Source organism: Neomonachus schauinslandi, chromosome 6 (genome assembly GCF_002201575.2).
Source record: "Neomonachus schauinslandi chromosome 6, ASM220157v2, whole genome shotgun sequence".
NCBI classification, from domain to species: domain Eukaryota; kingdom Metazoa; phylum Chordata; class Mammalia; order Carnivora; family Phocidae; genus Neomonachus; species Neomonachus schauinslandi.
This window is the reverse complement of record NC_058408.1, coordinates 127,759,982-127,777,811: the sequence shown is the minus strand read 5'-3', so window position 1 is coordinate 127,777,811 and position 17,830 is coordinate 127,759,982. Positions and strand designations below refer to the sequence as shown.

Genomic DNA, 17,830 nt, shown 5'->3' with positions numbered 1-17,830 from the left:
AAATGTAGATGGTCCATTTTACTTAGTGGTTCCTTCAACTCCTGTGGTTCGTTCTTCTCCATTTACATTCATTCTGATTGTGGAAACAGTGGAAAGATGTCAGGCTGGTATCTAAAGCAGGATGGAATTCCATTCCTTTCTTACACCAGAGCTGGAGATGATTTAGCCAAAGTGTAAAGCCCATGGCATCTTACTTGGCTTTAATCTATGGTTTGGGGCCACAGTAACTAGAAATTAGCTCATTTTTCAAGCAAAGTAGTTATAACCAATTGCTTAATTTCCAGCAGGTGATGAGGTGGAAACCTATATTGGGCAAAGTCATGCATTAAGGTAGAAAGCCCAAACTGCCAAAATGCTTAGTCATGCACACAGCTTCAGAAAATGAAGCAACTGCCCCTCAGGCGTGTGCATGTACATTTCATACACATTAACTCTTTCTTGTTTCCCTCCAGTTAATGAATTGTGAACCTTCATTTGTTCGGTGCTGAGGCTGAATGAAAATGTAGTCCAGTGGGTGAATAAGTTACCTGGTATGACACATGTGTTTCTCACCTAGAAATCAAGAGAAATGCTGAACTCATATCATTCCTTAGGTTGAACTGTGGGGGTTACTATGGTGTAGTCAATGATACACCTTTCCTGTTCCACTCCTTTCAACTAATAAATTTGTGTACATGAATAAATCAAGTTCTCTTTAGTAATAAAGTAGGCCAATTTACATAGTTGGATCTTTGGGTAAATCAAGCAACTAGATGCAATGGCCAGTAGCTCTTCCTTCCTTATGGTTGCCAAAATGCCTTCTCTAGTAGGGTTTAAATGACATGTTTGTGTCTCTGGTCCTGAAAAGAGTGGTCACAGGAACAGCAGTATAAGAAAGGGGATAATTGGCACGAAAGGGTTAAAGCCTAGCATGTAGGGGATGAGTTAGAGGAACAACCCTAACAGGTCAGTTGCTGAAGTTTTGACTAGATAGTTTCAAAAGGGAAAAGGTTAGAAGGTACTCTTATTTGAGGTTTTATTTTGCTTAATGTTAATCGGCAGAGTCTCTGAGGCTTGTAATGCACTGCCGTTAACAGGCATCAAGGGAAATTGTTTTTTGTTGTTGTTGAATTGGATGGGCTAAAGATTCATTGACTCCACGAGGAAGGAAGCTTATTACTGCATGAAATGGGAGTATGTGAGGCAATTCTGAAGGTGAAAAGAAAGGATAGTTTAAAATTAAATAACTTGGGGTGCCTGGCTGGCTCAGAAGAGTGTACAACACTTGATCTTGGGGTCGTGAGTTTGAGCCCCACCCTGGGTGTAGAGATTACTTTAAAATAAATGAACTTTTAGGGGCGCCTGGGTGGCTCATTTGTTAAGTGTCTGCCTTCGGCTCAGGTCATGATCCCAGGGTCCTGGGATCGAGCCCCGCATCGGGCTCCCTGCTCAGAGGAGAGCCTGCTTCTCCCTCTCCCGCTCCGCCTATTGTGTTCCCTCTCTCGCTGTGTCTCTCTCTGTCAAATAAATAAAATCTTTACCAAAAAATTAAAATAAATAAATAAACTTTTAAATAACTCAACCTCAAATGAACCATTTTATCTGCTGCCACATACCACTCAGTCCTACCTTTACCCCTTCTCAGAAGCCAGTCTTTTACCTGTATGTTTGAAGATTTCCCAGGTAGAAGCAATTATAAATATGATTTTCTTTAATCCCAGATATTTGAGAATAAACTCTGTAGTATATTATATCTGGACTGCTTTTTTAGGTCTAGGAAAGGGGAAGCTGCTTGTATTAAAAAAAAAAGTTCCCTTTCGGCAAAGTTAGATGGTATATATAGGAAAACACGGAGGAAAGCTTTGCAAAGGAAATCCAATAAGATGAAGAAACTGATACCAGAGAGCATGGTCTCTTGCACAAGGTCATACAATCTAGAAGTGGAATAACCAGGATTTTAACTTGGATCTACTGCCCCTAAAGCCTTGCTTCTTATATATACCATGTTGTTCAGGGAAGCCGAGTATTTTAACTGGGCCTTTAAGGGAAAAGTAAGACTTATGCTTTATAGGAGTAAAGAAAATAGCATTCCATGTGAAGAAAACCATATAAGTAAAAGCATGATGTCCAGGTGTATGTGTTTGGCAAGTATTTGAAAATGCAGGACTATAGTGCTTATGAGATTGGGGCTTGAGATCCAAATTTATTTTTATCAGGCTTCAGATATGTACCCCTAATCAGACTCTTTAATGTAAATCTGGTAGCCTTATAGGAATGATTTTAGAGTGAAACTTTTAAGAATATTCCCAGTATGTACCATCTTGAGTATACCAGTCATGTTTTTTACTTCCTTGGAGTAAGAGCTACAGAAACTTCTCCTATAAACAGCCTTTGCCTGTTTTTCTCCTTTCTGCCTGAAGGATTTACAGGACAGCTTTTAGAGATAGGCTACTCCCTTCAAATAGCTCAGTAAGGAAACAATCACCATGTTCTGGGCTTCTGGGTGAAACTATTATTTATTTATTGTTTCATAAAAGACCCTTAGATGCTTTTGTCTGTGGGAGATAGCTGGGGCTGTGAGAATTTGCATCTTTGGCAAATTTGCTTTAGATTTCCTCTGGATATGTGGAAGAATCTACATTTTCTATTAATCTACATTGTCTACATTGTTAAGGAAACATTCTCCTGTATTTCTTGGGTAAGTTGGGCATTAACTATGTGTCTCAGCCATCATCCACCCAGCACTAGGGAAAAGAAAGCTGCTTTGCAGAGTCATGAGTCAGAGAGAATAAGTTAAAAATGGACCAAGAAATCCCTAGCTAGTTTGTGGCTCAGCCTTGCTGTTCCATCTGTCCACTTCATTTTGCTTCAGTTTGTATAAGTGACCCCTGTCTTTGGCAATCAGAAGTTGGCAGTTGCATTAGAGAGTGGCCCAGATACTTGCCCTTAAAGGTGCCTTGGGTACAGAGCTATCTCTCCGTGGCTGGCTTTAGTAGTTTCCCTTTACTATGACATTGTCTGTTTCTTTTGCCTTTCCCTTTTGGGACTTCCTGATTCAATGGCATTAGGAGACCCAGTAACAGAGTATAACACACTCCCCCATTCCTTCCCTGTCCTCCCCATCCCAAACAAACAAAAACTTAGGCTTACTTTTAGAAAATATTAGATTAATAAGAAATGCCAGAAAGCTTTTCTCTTGTCTCCTGGTAAGACTTAAGAGGAAGAGAAAGCTTTACTGTCTTCAGTGACAACTTTAGTTCCTTCTTTGAAGGATAGCTGTTCATGTCTGAGCTACCTCTCCTCTTGGGATGGGGATAAAACATTTTTATTGTTATTTTCATACTTTTGGAGAATTAGCTGGTGATCATGGACCTCCTTACTTGTGGTGAGACTGTTTTGCTAAAGTCTTGGGAATATATTGGTGAGCAAAATAAATTTGGTCCCTGCTTTCATAGAGCATTTAGTTCGTTTGAATAAAGCTGGAGGAAAAAAAAAAAAAGCTGGAGGTTTGGTTAGAAATTATATTCCCTTTTGCCACAAAGTTCTACTTCCAGATTCCTTTCCCTTTCCTTGAGCCTTTATTTCTTTAAATCTTCTTCCTACTTTTTCTTTTGTCACTTCCACTTTTGGTATCTGAGGAAATCATTGCTTAACCCAAGGTCACAAAGATTTATGTGTTCTTCTAAGACTTGTACAGTTTTTAGATTGTACATTTAAATCTGTGATCCATTTTGTTAATTTTTGTGTATGGTGTGGGGTAGGGGATCAACTTCAATCTTTTGCATGTAGATATCCAGTTTTCCCAGCACTATTTCTTGAATAGACTATTCTTTTCCCATTTGTCTTGCCACCTGTGTCAAAGGGACATCTTTTTTGGTCATCTTTGTCATATCTTAATTTTTTCATAATGGCTATGTTTTCTCATTCTTTGCCCACTCAGACCTTCTTCTTCTTCCTACTCCTCTTCTTCCTTTTAAGTCCCCTTTTCTAAAATACTTTTCAGCATAAAAGCTTTTGGCTGGCATAAACTAGGTTTTGTTTAAATACCTGAAAGGCTGTGATTAGATGAAAATCAACCTCAAGATGCAAATGAAAGGAAAAACAAACATCTCCTTCTTAGCCAGTATGTTGCTGCCCATCCTACTATCTTTTTCAGACATTGTCTCTTTTCAGTGTATGTGTGTCTTCTATATGGCACAGGCCACTCAGAAACCCCTGCAAGATCTTTATCTATTTAAGTCTCTGTTTCTCAGTAAAGGCTAAAGGGCCCAGCTCACTCTGCCTGGGAAACTGGTAAGCCATGTAGCTACATTTGTGGCATTTGTGACCGGAACTTTGAGGCATAGGAGCCTCAGGATCCTCTTCTAGGAGGAAAGGAAATAATAACCCACAATATAAAGGGTTTAAAGAGAGGAAGTCACCTACAGAATGAGAAGAAGACTTTATCCACTCTACTACTTTGCTAAAGATGGACTCTGGTTTGGAGTCTGCTTTGCCCAAATGGCCAGGGTCCTTTGGAGAGTAGAATATCTGTTAGTCTTCTCAATTGCCGTAACAAAATATCATAGACTAGGTGGCTTAAAAAACAGATGTTTGTTTTCTCACAGTTCTGGAGGCCAAAAGTCCCAGATCAAGGTTCAGCAAGGTCAGTTTCTGGTGAGGACTTCCTTCCTGGCTTGTTGACAGCTGCCTCTGCCTTGTGTCCTCACATGGTGGAGGGAGGGAAGGGAGAGAGAGAAGGCGAGAGAGAGAGCAATTGCCATTTCTTCCTTGCTCGGACATTCAAATTTTAGACTTAAGCATTAGACAGTTGCTACCTGTTAGGTTTTGATCAGTAAAAGGAGAGAGCTACTGTTAGAATCTATGAGGAGACCCTCCCCCAAAACATATTCAGAAGAGATGGTAGTAAATCCCTTTAGAGATGGTATCAGTGGGAAGGGAAGCCTAAAGAAAAGAGAGAGGCTCATCATCTATAAATCTGGTACATCATCTTTTTCCCACTGAATACTAGTCAGGCATAAATCCTATTCTAGGACCTGGCCAGGTGGGGCAGTGTGGAATCATAACCCAGGTGAGCCCTAGTAGGCTGCAAAGTTCCTGGGGAAGGAGCAGCTAAGTATTTCAGTCACTGCAAAGGCATGTGTCACTCAGTGTGGGCGGACTTAGCCTGGTTTCAGTGTTTTGTCACTCTTTGCTATCTCAGAACAAATTTCCATTTCAACGGTATGAAGTCCTGAGAACTTTAATAGGAAGCTTCCAAGCCCTCTCTGAAATTCCTTGCTAAAGAGCCTGGAAGGAGAACAGCCAGTGTCAGACAATTTTTCTTACCTTTAGGCTTAGAGCCCTGCATCTAGCATCTCTAGTAGATCAGATTAGTACTCAGATTTTTAACTGTCCCAAAGAAACAGCAAGAAAAATAAAGCAGAGGCATATACCCTATGCCCTTTGTGTGTACTGGGTTAGAGACTGCTAACTGGATTTAGACTGTTCCATCTGGCTTTTTAATCGCCTGCTGAGAACTGAGGCTCTGGGGGAGTGTCACAGGGGAGGTTGGAGGATGATTTTATCCTTATTCCAGATTCCCAGAATGGCATATCTTTCATACCCTCAAGATGAATATGCTCAAACAATATCAGCATATATGCCCTGCTAACATAGATCATCTATAGATCCAGCTGACACTTGACAGGTACAACTTTGAGAAGGGAAGGAAATAAGTATACTTTTTGAGGAGAATACTTTCCAGGCTTTTCCTTTCTCTCCCTCATTCCCTATCTCTTCCCTTCCTTCCTCTTCCCCTTCCCTCTCCTGTCTTCTTTCTTCCTTCTTTCTGTTTCTCCTTTCTCTTTTCCTTTTCTTGCTTCCTTGCTTTCTTTGCTAGTGTAAGAATTCCTCGGGTAGAAAGGGAACAGAATTACAGCATCCCCATCAATTTCATTCCCAGGAATTATTTCATTGTCCAGACCTCACCAGCTTCACTGGATTGCCACCTGGGCCCCCATGGCTGCTACTCGCCCACCCACACAGACACGAAAATACTTTGGAGTTCTCTGTTCTCCAAACCTAGGCAAATGAAAACAAACAACCCTAGTTCAGTTGAGTCAGGATTTTTTAAAAACATTTTTTCAAAAAAATTTTACTGAGAAATTTAAGGAAAATCCAAAAGAAAAAACCATTATAAAACCACGAAATGAATGTATTTACAGAGTTCATATTCTTTTTCCTAAAATAACTGAGGTCCAGTTGTAGATAGATTTGGTTACTGTATTTCTTTTTCTTGATCCTGTAGCTCTTAGATGCTAAACCCTATGACTCCTACTCTCCACTTAGTTAACTTTAACTTGGTACTGCTGCTAGGTTTGGGGGTATTCTCAGTGCCTCTCTAAACTTCCTCCCCTGTCTTCTTACTGGGTTTAGGCTCCTGGTTTTCCTTTTCTGCTCTTGTTGTCATCCCTGCCAATACCCTCAAACTTTACTTTCTGAATGAGAAAAATATTTGACCCCTACTTGGTCCAAATTCTTTCCCACTTTGGATTTAGACCAAATTACAACCTTAACTTGCAGATAACATCTCAGCCCTTCTTCGTAGTCTCTGCAAAAATAAGTTACCAGAATTTTCCTCTATTCCTGACCCATTACTATCCCGTTTGATGTATTCATTCTTTGAATATTTATTGCATACCAGCTGTGTGCCAGGCACTGTGCTAGATGTTTGACATTGCTTTATTATATAAATGTTGCAAGAATTCTCTAAGATTTAGTCACTCTTTCGACAAACATTTATTTTATGCCTACAATGTACTATTCCTGGGTACTGTACTAAGTGCTAAGGTAGGTGTTATTCCCACTTTTTCCCTCTGAGACATGTAGTTTCCTAAAAATCCAAAATAACAAATGGTCAAACCATGATTTTTTTTTTGAAGTTTGGCTTATACTTTTATTACCCATATTAAATGGTTCAAGAATTTTATACTATCAATGTTATATTAAAAGAAAACATTGATTTCTATTGCACTGCCACACATTCACATGTATGCACGTACACACCCACACGTTTTAACAAACTTAATTTTGGAATAATTTGAGAATTACAGAAAAAGTGCAAAGATAATACACAGAGTTCTTGTATGCCCCTCAACCAGGTTTCCCCCATCTTACATTACCAAGGTACATTTATTCATCACTAAGAAACTGGCAGTGATATATTACTATTAACTAAGCTCCATATTTTATTTTATTTGGATTTCACCAGTTTATTAATTTTCTCTTTCTGTTCCAGGGTCCAATTCAGGGTATCACACTGCATTTAGTTGTCATGTCTCCCCAGTATCCTCTGGTCTGTGACAATTTCTCAAGTACAGTTTTTCATGACCTTGACAGTCTTTTTTTTTTTTTTTAATGACGTTGACAATCCTAAGGAGTACTGGCCAGGTATTCTATAGAATGCCCCTAGTCTTGTTTTGTCGCATGTTTTTCTCATGATGAGACTGAGGTTGTGGGTTTGGGAGTATATAACAGGTAAAGTGCCCTTTTCATAAGATCATACCAGGGGTTACATGACAGCTACATGAATCACTGGCAATGTTTACATTAATCATTTGGCTAATAAGGTAGTACTTGCCAAGATTGTTTACAGTAAAGTTACTGTTTTTCCCTTTTACTACTCTGTTCTTTGGAAATAAGTCACTAAGTCTATCTAGCCTACCCTCAGTGGGGATGGGAACCAACTCCACCTCCTAAAGGGGAGAGTATCTGCATATATTATTTGGAATTATTCTGTTAGATTTTTCTCTTTTCCCCACTTATTTAATCAATTTTATATTAATATGGACTTAGATAAACTCTGATCTGAAACCTGTGCTTTTTCTGCTACACTAGACAAGAAATGACAAGGACCTACATATACACCAAACGCATTGGATTCAGAGAACTTTATTTCAGATTTCAGAGATTTTTGAAGAACTAGATTTGATAAGACTTGGTAACCTTGAATGTGAGGGTGATAGGAAGTGTTTGAAAATGACACTCAGATTTTGGTTTGAATGGCTGGAAATAAAATTTTGGTTTGAAATTATTAACTAACAAGTATGAAGATTGGTTCTAGGCTTTGATAAAACTCAGCTTCTTCAGAGATTGTATTTAGCCTATGTATTGGTCCAGCTTTACTGAGTGCCCTATTCTCCCAAGTCAGAGCAGAGCAAACGACTTTTCTTTCTTACTGAAACAGCAGGGCCCCCTAGTGGACAGCCCCCTGGGTCCTGTTTCTTGCCTGAAGGATGCTTGGTTTTGTTTTTTGTTTGGTTGAGATTTTTTTCCCCTTAGTTCATTTGCAGAGCAGAGACATTTGATTCTACTCTTGACCTAAAAAATTTTAAGCCCTACTTATTTCAGAGTTATCAGGTTCACCCCCATGTTCAATAAAAAGATAGTTACCCTCTGACAATCACTCCTATGCACTCATACTCTAAACTAGAGGGTACTCGATACTTGTTTTTAACTCATTTATCTGCCTCTTCCATCTGATGCCATATTAATGTTAATTCTTTTTTTCAGAGCCATCATCAATCACTTTAACCCCAAAATTGAATCCTATGCTGCTGTGAATCACATATCCCAACTGTCAGAGGAGCAGGTAAGCCACTGCCCTCCCCAGAGTGACCCCTAATAGTTGGTGGCTGGGATCAAGCAGTTGTCCTCTCTTTGACAGCAGAGGTATTCTGTGACTGAGCTGGTAGCAGGAACCAAGCTTCTAAGAGCAATTACTAAGGGATTTGTTGATAGTACTTTAAATAGAGTGATGGCTTCTGCTTTTGTGCCATATGAGGGGTTTGTTTAATTATATAGAAGATATGTAGGTGAAAATTTAGTGAATTATTATTTTAGAGTGGGTGATAGGCATTTCTTTTTTTAATTTTAGGCAGAGAGTCATTTTGATTTTTAAAAATAAGAAATGAGAACTTAGAAATGGATAAAACTGCCAATTAGAAAAACTCTGAGTTCAGCTCAATTTGATGCTGTTTGGCTTATTAAAATATGAGCCCTCATTGGGGTAGATTTTCCTTAGTAATTGAGTTCTATTTGCCTTGAACAATTATTTCTGAGCAGGTTTTTCTATGGTATGGACTGAGTTGGAGATGCAGATAGCGTTATGTGTTTGTTTTCCTTGAGTCTGGCCTGATTTCCCCTTCTCCCAAAGTGCCTGCACTCAGCTCTGCATTATATAAAAGTACAGATGGGGGGTGCCTGGGTGGCTCAGTCGTTGGGCAGCTGCCTTCGGCTCAGGTCATGATCCCAGAGTCCTGGGATCGAGTCCCACATGGGGCTCCCTGCTCAGTGGGGAGCCTGCTTCTCCCTCTCCCGCTCCCCCTGCTTGTGTTCCTGCTCTCGCTGTCTCTGTCTCTGTCAAATAAATAAATAAAATCTTAAAAAAAAAAAAAAAAGTACAGATGGGGCATTAGCATGGCATGGGATTGAACTTGATGTTTCAGAATGAGACTCTTGAGTCCTGTTTTTAAAAGCACAAAATGAGGGCGCCTGGGTGGCTCAGTCGGTTAAGCGTCTGCCTTCGGCTCAGGTCATGATCCCGGGGTCCTGGGATCGAGTCCCACATCGGGCTCCCTGCTCAGCAGGAGTCTGCTTCTCCCTCTTCCTCTGCCGCTCCACCCCCCACTTGTGCTCTCTCACTCTCAAAAAAATAAATAAAATCTTAAAAAAAAAAGGCACAAAATGAGACATTCTATTCACACAATCTCCTTTCTTTCGCACCCAACTCCCAAGATGGAGGGCCCGGGTAGTCATGAGTTGAGAGTTCAGGTATAAGTTCCAAACCAAAAAAACATACTCTGCTCTCCCTTTTTTGCCAGTGTATCAGTATAACCCTTCTCTGAGTCTTTTGCTGGTACAGCGTGCCAGCTCTGGTGTGAGCCTGTGTTCCAGTGTTTCTGAAAGCTCTTCAGCTCACTCAGTGAGGCAGCAGGCAGCCTTTTCCCTAACAGACAGGCTTCTCAGTATTCCCACCAGTGGCTCTGTCCTCAGCCAGATGGATAGGACTCTATTAGTCTATCAGTTGTTCCCTTTGACATATTTGTTCTCTTTTGTGAGGCCAGCTGTGAGATTTCCATCCTCTTATTTAAACTGCTTTTGTAAATGGCTTTCATTTTCTTTTTTCCATGAGTACTGTGTTTTGATGCCACTGCTCTCTGTGAGGTGCTTCAGGATGCTACCTTTTCCTGTTGGACCAGTTCAGATCAGTTTACTCTATCATTTTTATGCAAAAGAATTCGACATCTTGAGTTTTATACGGTGAAAGAAAGGGTGACTTTCCTACCACAGTGAGCTCTGGTTAGTCTAAAAGCTTTTAAAAAAAAAAAAGGACACATTTTCCCTGTCAGCCACGTGCAGTATTCACCCCCAGCAGCTTGGGAAGGTCAGGCTGAAATCCTTCTACAGAAGTAGCAGCCACAGGCCAATAATAAAAATCCATTCTGGCGCGTGAGGCAATCTGGAAAAGGATGATTAGCAAGCACGTGTCCTCACCCTCCTCCAACTTCTCTCAAAGTTAAATGAAGTGATGAAAGTGCCTCTCAAAAAGAGTCCACAAGCCAGAGATGAGGCGATTTCTGTGGGGAGGGAGAGTATACAGCCCTATTCAAGAGTGGGGAAAGGATAGCAGCTCTCAAAGATTTACTTAGGGAATAAATAATTACATGCCTGCTGTTTACAAGGTGTGGTGCTGGGTAGTGGGGATAGTGGTGAATAATCTTAAGTGTAGTTCTTGATCTCACAGGGTTTTTGTACACTTAAGTATCTCTCATAGCAATCCTTTTCACTTAGGGAGTGGGGAAAGGGTGATACTATTCTGGGACCCTTTTCAAAACTGCCCTCAAAATAGTTGTTGCTTCTCTTCCCTAACTGACTTTGAAGGGCGCTAAATGACAGCATTACAGTGCACTTGGTTTTATTCTCAGCACTATCAGATTAGAAGTATTTGACTGCCTTGTTAATCTCCAACATGTGTTGGAGCACTTCTCTCCCTTCACTTATGAACATCAATGCTAATATCACTTAATGTTAAGTGTATTCACAACTTCCCAAAGAGCTTTGGGATCCAGTAGGGCCCTGCAGTTGTTAGCAGCAAACTAAGTAGAAAGAAAAAATCAGGAACTCAATCCCCAAGTGGATTCTAAAGTACTCCTAAAATAAAACCTAAAGACCATGGATAGGTGTTAACTGGAATTTATAGCACTTTGCAAAATAGCAGACAAGAGAGGGCTCTTGCTAGGTCTGTGTGCCCAGCCAGCCATTTTGTTCTGGCAAGAGATTTGTGAATTTTTGAGTTCTGACAACACCCAGATATATTCCAGCCTCTGTCTGAGGCATTTCAAGGTGATGTTTGTAAATTCATTATTACTTATTAAATGAAGTCCATTCTCTCACACACTGGAACTGTTTTTCAGATTTCCAGGAGATCCATAACATTTTTCTGTTACTTTCATTGGCTTCATGGAGGGCAAAGCCTTTTAATCAGTCAGTACCCTCAGTGTGACTGAATGGTTGTATATTATCTAGTATAATAAACTGCATGCATTTTTATATTTTATACACAGATGTCACATTTGTCCAAGGTTGATTGTGGAGCTTGTTCATTTTTACTCCTTTTTTGTGTGTGGTAAAATATACATAAAATTTACCATTTTAACCATTTCCAAATGTAAAGTTAAGTGGCATTAAGTATATTCACATCGTTGTGTAACCATCACTACTATACATCTCCAGAACTTTTTCATTATTCCATACTGAAAGCCTATGCCCATTAAACAATAACTGCCCAATCCCCCCCCCCCCAACTTGAAGGTAACCACTGTTGTACTTTCTGTCTCTCTATATATTTCCTTTTTTTTTTTTTCCTCCTAAATAGGGTCCATCTTGGGGCACCTGGCTGGCTCAGTAGGAGGAGCGTGTGACTCTTGATCTTGGGGTTATAGGTTCGAGTCCCACACTGACAAATAAATGAATAAAATCTTGAAAAGAAAATATATTTTCACTATAGTAAAATATTTAACGAAATAAATTATTTTAGATGTTATGCAAAATGAAAAAAAAAAATTTTAAGAAGGGGAGCTTGGGTAGCTCAGTCAGTGAAGCATCTGACTTCGGCTCAGGTCATGGTTTAAGGTCCTGGGATCAAGCCCTGCACAGTGCTCCGTGCTCAGCAGGGAGTCTGCTTGTCCCTCTACCCTTCCCTAGCTCCTGTGTGTGCACACGCACATTCTCTCTCTCAAATAAAAAAATGACATACTGATTTACTTCAGCTCTAATTTCCTAGTAGGTAAGAGAGGGCTTCATGGTAGAACTTTTACAGAAGATTTTCTAGAGCCCTGAATATCTAGAGTACATAGTTGCAATTTAGGATTCAAGTCAAAGCCTTCTCTGAGCACCTGATTGCTTAAGCTTTTAGTCACATTCATGACAAATTTTGTGACTTTGAAATATCCCATTGGAAAACAAATAAATGATTGGCCCACCTTGCTTTTTTTTTTTTTTTTAAGATTTTATTTATTTATTAGAGAGAGAGTGCACAAGGAGCAGGGGGAGAGGGAGAAGCAGACTCCCTGCTGAGCAGGGAGCCTGAGGAGGGGCTCTATCCCCAGATGCTCAGATCATGACCTCAGCTGAAGGCAGACACTTAAGGGACTGAGCCACTGAGGCACCCCCCACTCTTGCTTTCTTTAGCCTTCATTCAGCTATTAGTATTTTCATTTAGTGCCTGCTCTGTGCTTCAGATTGTGCTAGGCATTTGAGGAATACAGAAGTATGATAAATGGCCTTTGTTCTCAAAAGGTGGAATAAATTCAAGAGATGGCTTAAGACAGTTTATTGATAGCTGACCAGTACTAGCAGTAGGATCTGTGAGCTCCTGTTAGAGGAAGATCTCTGTAGGTTGTGGTGGTCAAGAAAGGCCATATGGAAGAGAGAAGAATTGGGTGGACCTTCAAAGAGCAGGGATAGGGACTGGATAAATGAAGAGGCATAGATTGTAAAATGTACTCAAAGCCAGGACCTGAAAAAAGACAGAAAGAGGGGAGAAGAGTCCCAGAGTTTCTATAAACCTTGTCCTTGCATCACAGGGTACCCAGAGGCTGACTGACTTAGAAATACAATTCAGGGGCGCCTGGGTGGCTCAGTCAGTTAAGCATCTGCCTTCGCTCGGGTCATGATCCCAGGGTCCTGCTCCCTGCTCGGCGGGGAGCCTGCTTTTCCCTCTCCCTCTGCCTGCCCCTCCCCCTGTTTCTGTGCTTGCGCACTCTGTCTCTCTCTGTCAAATAAATAAATAAAATCTTTGGGGGGAAGAAAAGGAATACAATTCAGTCATTTAAATTGTCATCACAACTTCCATAATCCCTGATGTACTGATTCTCATCTCTGTTCTAATTGTACTGCCTTTGAATCAATTCATGAGTGTTCATCAAAGGCCTAGGATGAACCAGCCACAGTGCTAGGCAGTGATGAGACCTAATGGGCAACCAAGCTTTTTTTAAAAATGCTGGTAAAAAAACACATAACAAAATTTACCACCTTAACCATTCATTTTTAAGTGTATAGTACAGTAGTTTTGACGTGTGCATGTTGTTGTGGTTGATCTCTAGAACTTTTTCATCTTGCAAAACTAAAGCCCTTTCGTTGAACAACTTACCTTTCCCCCTTCCTCCTCACCCCAGCAACCACTATTATACATCATTTTTCTGGGAGTGGGCAAACCTCTTTTGAAGCTGGTGTACCTTTCAGCCAAGTGGTCCAGGAGCCTACTAAAAATTTCTCTACATATAGACTTAGGAATTTTCCAGGAGGATCAACAAGGTGGTCTGCTAGCATCCCCATATATCACAGCACCATAGCACAGTGTAACCAGATTCTTAAGTTTTCTACTTTAGGAATTTTATGGAGGTTTACCCCCCATTATCTCTTTAAATCTCAACTCTCACTAGGGCTTTGGATTTTGGATTCAGAGGAGGCATGTATAATGTTGTATATTACAAGAGGTACCTTCAAAAGTATTATGACAAAGCGAAGAATCTAACTTATTTGTAGGAGTAGATTAAAGTAAATTAGGGAAACAAAAAATGCTTCATATCTGAATGAGTGAAGGTTACATTGGAAGCTACTATATCTGTCTATTAGTAATCTTTCTAAACCTTTTGATTTTCTCCTGATCCTAAGATAAGAGCCACTACAAATAAATGCTAGGCATTTAGAAATTCTAATGAAATCTAGCTTTATTTTCCCACAGAGGAGTGAGATAGTAATAAGAGGAAAGCCCTAGTCCGTGGGGCAAACATTGTTAGGGGCTCTGGGTGGCACCCATTACTTGAGAACATCTAGGAGGAAGCACAGAAAGATCTCGGGGGAGATAATCCTAAGAGCTTCAGGGTTTATGAGGAAATGGAGCTTGATACTTCAGCTTTAGAGTTGGTGGCCCTTGGTGTGCTAGTATATGTTTAACAACTGCTGACAGAGGTGAGTGTTGGGAAGGGGGCTGATTTGTAGTGTTGGGTGTGAATGCTCCCACTATGGCTACCAATGTGAAGCCAAGTGGCTCTCATAATGCTTGAAAATTTAACTGTCAGCTATCACAGGCCAAGCGTGTATGAGCCAGCTCCAGCACATCACTGGTTGTTGAGGTTGACTGGGAGAAAAGGGGGCTGTAAAGCTATGAGGCAGGGCTTTCTGAGCAGAGGTAAGTGTACCTTACTTTCCCGTTGGGAGCCACTGATAGAAAGTTCTCCCCAGGGCAGTTGAGACCTCTCAGTAGCCCACTCTGAGAGCCCCTGTGATGTTTTTTCATCTTAGAGCAGGGCCTTAACCACCATGCAAAGCAGCCTTGACAGAGACACATGCTGGAGATCTGAGATTTAGGATTCCTATGATAGTCATGACTCAGTTTCTTGTACATGGCATTGTGTTTTTCTACAACAAGCTGTAGTTTTGCACTGCCTCTCTATAACCCTGAGTGATGGTTGCTGTGCGAACTCCTCTTGAGTGCAAGCATGGGACACAGCATTGGCTGTGTGACCCTACCTTCTCTGTTGCCTTCATTTAGACTCCAGCTTTCTTTCAGTTGACCTGTTTAGCAGAAAAAAGTTTGGTATGAGTTGTTCATTAAGTGGGTTCACTAAAGCAGGAAAGACAGAGGCAGAGGCAGAGGAATTTTCTTACAAGCTGTTTAACCTTGGAAATCAACTTTATGTTATATAGGACATCATGAGAAGGTCCACATAAGAGCGTAGGCTGATGATGTGCTGCTAGGATGGACCAGGAGGTGGGCTGCACTGCCTGAGAAAGGAGAGATGATATCTTAGATTTTAAGAGGACATTAATAGGTAAAAGGAAAGGAACAACTAATAGTTACTGATCTAGGCACTTTGACATAGGTTATTTACTTAAGCGATATATCAACCGTTTGGGGTAGGTGCAGTTATCATTTTTTTTTAAAGCTTTTATTTATTTATTTTGACAGAGAGAGAGAGAGACAGCGAGAGAGGGAACACAAGCAGGGGGAGTGGGAGAGGGAGAAGCAGGCTTCCCGCCGAGCAGGGAGGCTGATCATGACCTGAGCCAAAGGCAGACGCTTAACCAACTGAGCCACCCAGGTGCCCCGCAGTTATCATTTTATAGATGAGGATGCTAAAGAGGCTAAGAAGTTTGCCCATGGTCCTACAGCTGCTAGTGCAAAGCCATAACATGATCGTAGGTCTGTCTGACACTGAAGTCTGAGCTTCTTCCACTTCATCAGGCTGAGGCATGTGTGACAACCTGAGCTTGCCAGGTATTCTAAAGGAAGAGGGAGGCCAGGGATAGGAAGGTGGAAGGAGAAGCAGGAATGGTACAGATAACAGGGCTTATTCCTGGGGGATGGGGAAAAGGTCCTGGTTTGGGAAGAGACCGTTCAGTTGAGGAAGTTAAGTACTGAACAGGGGCTTGGGGAGTTTGCCTGCCAGTTAGGCAGAAATGTCTAAGTAGAGGCTCCTGGCACATTATGATAACTTTATAAATGAGGAAAGAGTCTCTTTATTCCATCAAGCATGTCTGCAAAGTTACTATGAGAAATAAAGTTTTTCCACACACCAAAGGAACATGGTGAGTTTAAAAAAAAAAAAAAAAGAGGGGCGCCTGGGTGGCTCAGTCGTTAAGCGTCTGCCTTCAGCTCAGGTCATGATCCCAGGGTCCTGGGATGGAGCGCCGCATCAGGCTCCCTACTCAGTGGGGAGCCTGCTTCTCCCTCTCCCACTCCCCCTGCTTGTGTTCCCTCTCTCGCTGTGTCTCTCTCTGTCAAACAAATAAAATCTTAAAAAAAAAAAAAAGATTTTATTTTAATAGATAATGTATTTATGTGGGTCAAACTCTAAAAGGTGGCACACTGAATTTTAATTGTTTTTAAAGTAGTAGTTCCATTTTGCTGAAACAACAGCAACAAAACAAAGACTCTCAAAATCAACGTCCCACAGCCACGCTAGATGAATGCAGAGGTCACTGGTGAAGAGCTCAGCTTCATATTCATTTCTGCCACTGACAGCATTTTCTCTAATTAATTATGAATTTTGAACTGTGCATCACATGAACTTCTGGTCTTCCTCCGTCAGGCTTCATTGCCAGTGAAGCGTCATCGGCAGTGCACAGAGGAATAGTGTTGCAGCTTATAGGAATTCCAGTAGTTGTCAGCTTTCCCAGAGGTTACAGGAGACAGCAGCCCTTGCTTTCATGGTTTAATCTAAGAAGGATCCTTTGTTCCAATTATTAGATGAGAGTGTATAAGTAGGACTTCCCTCTTCAGTTTGTTTTTTAGCCACCTCCTTCATTCCAAATAGATCTTTGGGAACTTTTGTATTATTTCCACTGCAACCGCTTCCTCGGGAGGTAGTTCAAAACTCTATAAGGTGTGCTAGAAAGAGGATGGTTTGCCACTGTGCTAACATCAGAGGCCAAAAATGTTGCCATGCAAACTTTTATCTGTTATAGGCTGTGCTAATTGGAAATGTTTTTGCTAAATACCATAACAGCACTTTGACCTTTCACAGTGATACTGTGCAAAGGAAGTTGCAGTCTTAAAGATCACCCACTCAGCTAGAGGAAAACTGTGGGTAGCCCCCAACTGGGATTTCTGTTAAAAAATTCTTTTAGGGAGGGATAGATAAGTGAGGCCTGGCAGGGAGGCAGAGACCCATGTCACATTGCTGGTGAGCTAGGATTAGAGACAGTGTTTTCTCTCTCCCTCCCTGAGATGTGATGTTTCCAAACAAAGAAACCTCAGGTGGGGAGGACAGAGACACCCGCCTCTTGGTTTGAGCTGGGAGAAGTGTCCTGCCTACAATAAGCCACAGAGAAGGAGAAGGCCTGATGGATATTTGTGTCATGATTCCCCCACCCCCATTATCTTGGCTGCCTCTTAGTGTGATTGCATGCCTTGCTTGTGGAGGGTAAGGGCCTGGACACGTTGGATCTGTAATTAGTGCAAAGAAAAGCTTCACAAGGGCTACCTAGGGCATCAGCCAAATAAAGTCAGAGAGGTGGGGCAGCTGCCCAGGGAAATTAAAGAGAGTCACTGTCACCACTCCTTTAACCAGCTGATGGCCTCTCACTAATCACCCACTGTGAGGTTCATTATCTGATCCACGTTACTGAAGGGCAGAGCCAGTCTGTCAGATCAATAAATCTCAGGGCAGTGGAAAGCCCTTTAGTAGCAGGCTTGAAAGACATGAATGGACTGGGAGAATTGGCCAACTTACATTGGTTCTGAAATTGAGTTTAGTCCTCAAGTATACAAGATGAAAATAGAGGAAAAAAAAGGGGAGGGGGG

The 17,830-nt window shown here is 41.2% G+C and overlaps 1 protein-coding gene across 1 annotated transcript in view; it reads left to right on the top strand.

Annotated features, from left to right (window-relative positions):
* ARMH3 (armadillo like helical domain containing 3) overlaps positions 1–17,830 on the top strand; it is a 178,314-nt gene that overhangs the window by 140,075 nt on the left and 20,409 nt on the right. The window contains exon 24 of the mRNA XM_021700255.1: positions 8,533–8,611. Within this exon, the coding sequence (XP_021555930.1) occupies positions 8,533–8,611 (79 nt within the window). The remainder of the gene's footprint in view (positions 1–8,532; positions 8,612–17,830) is intronic.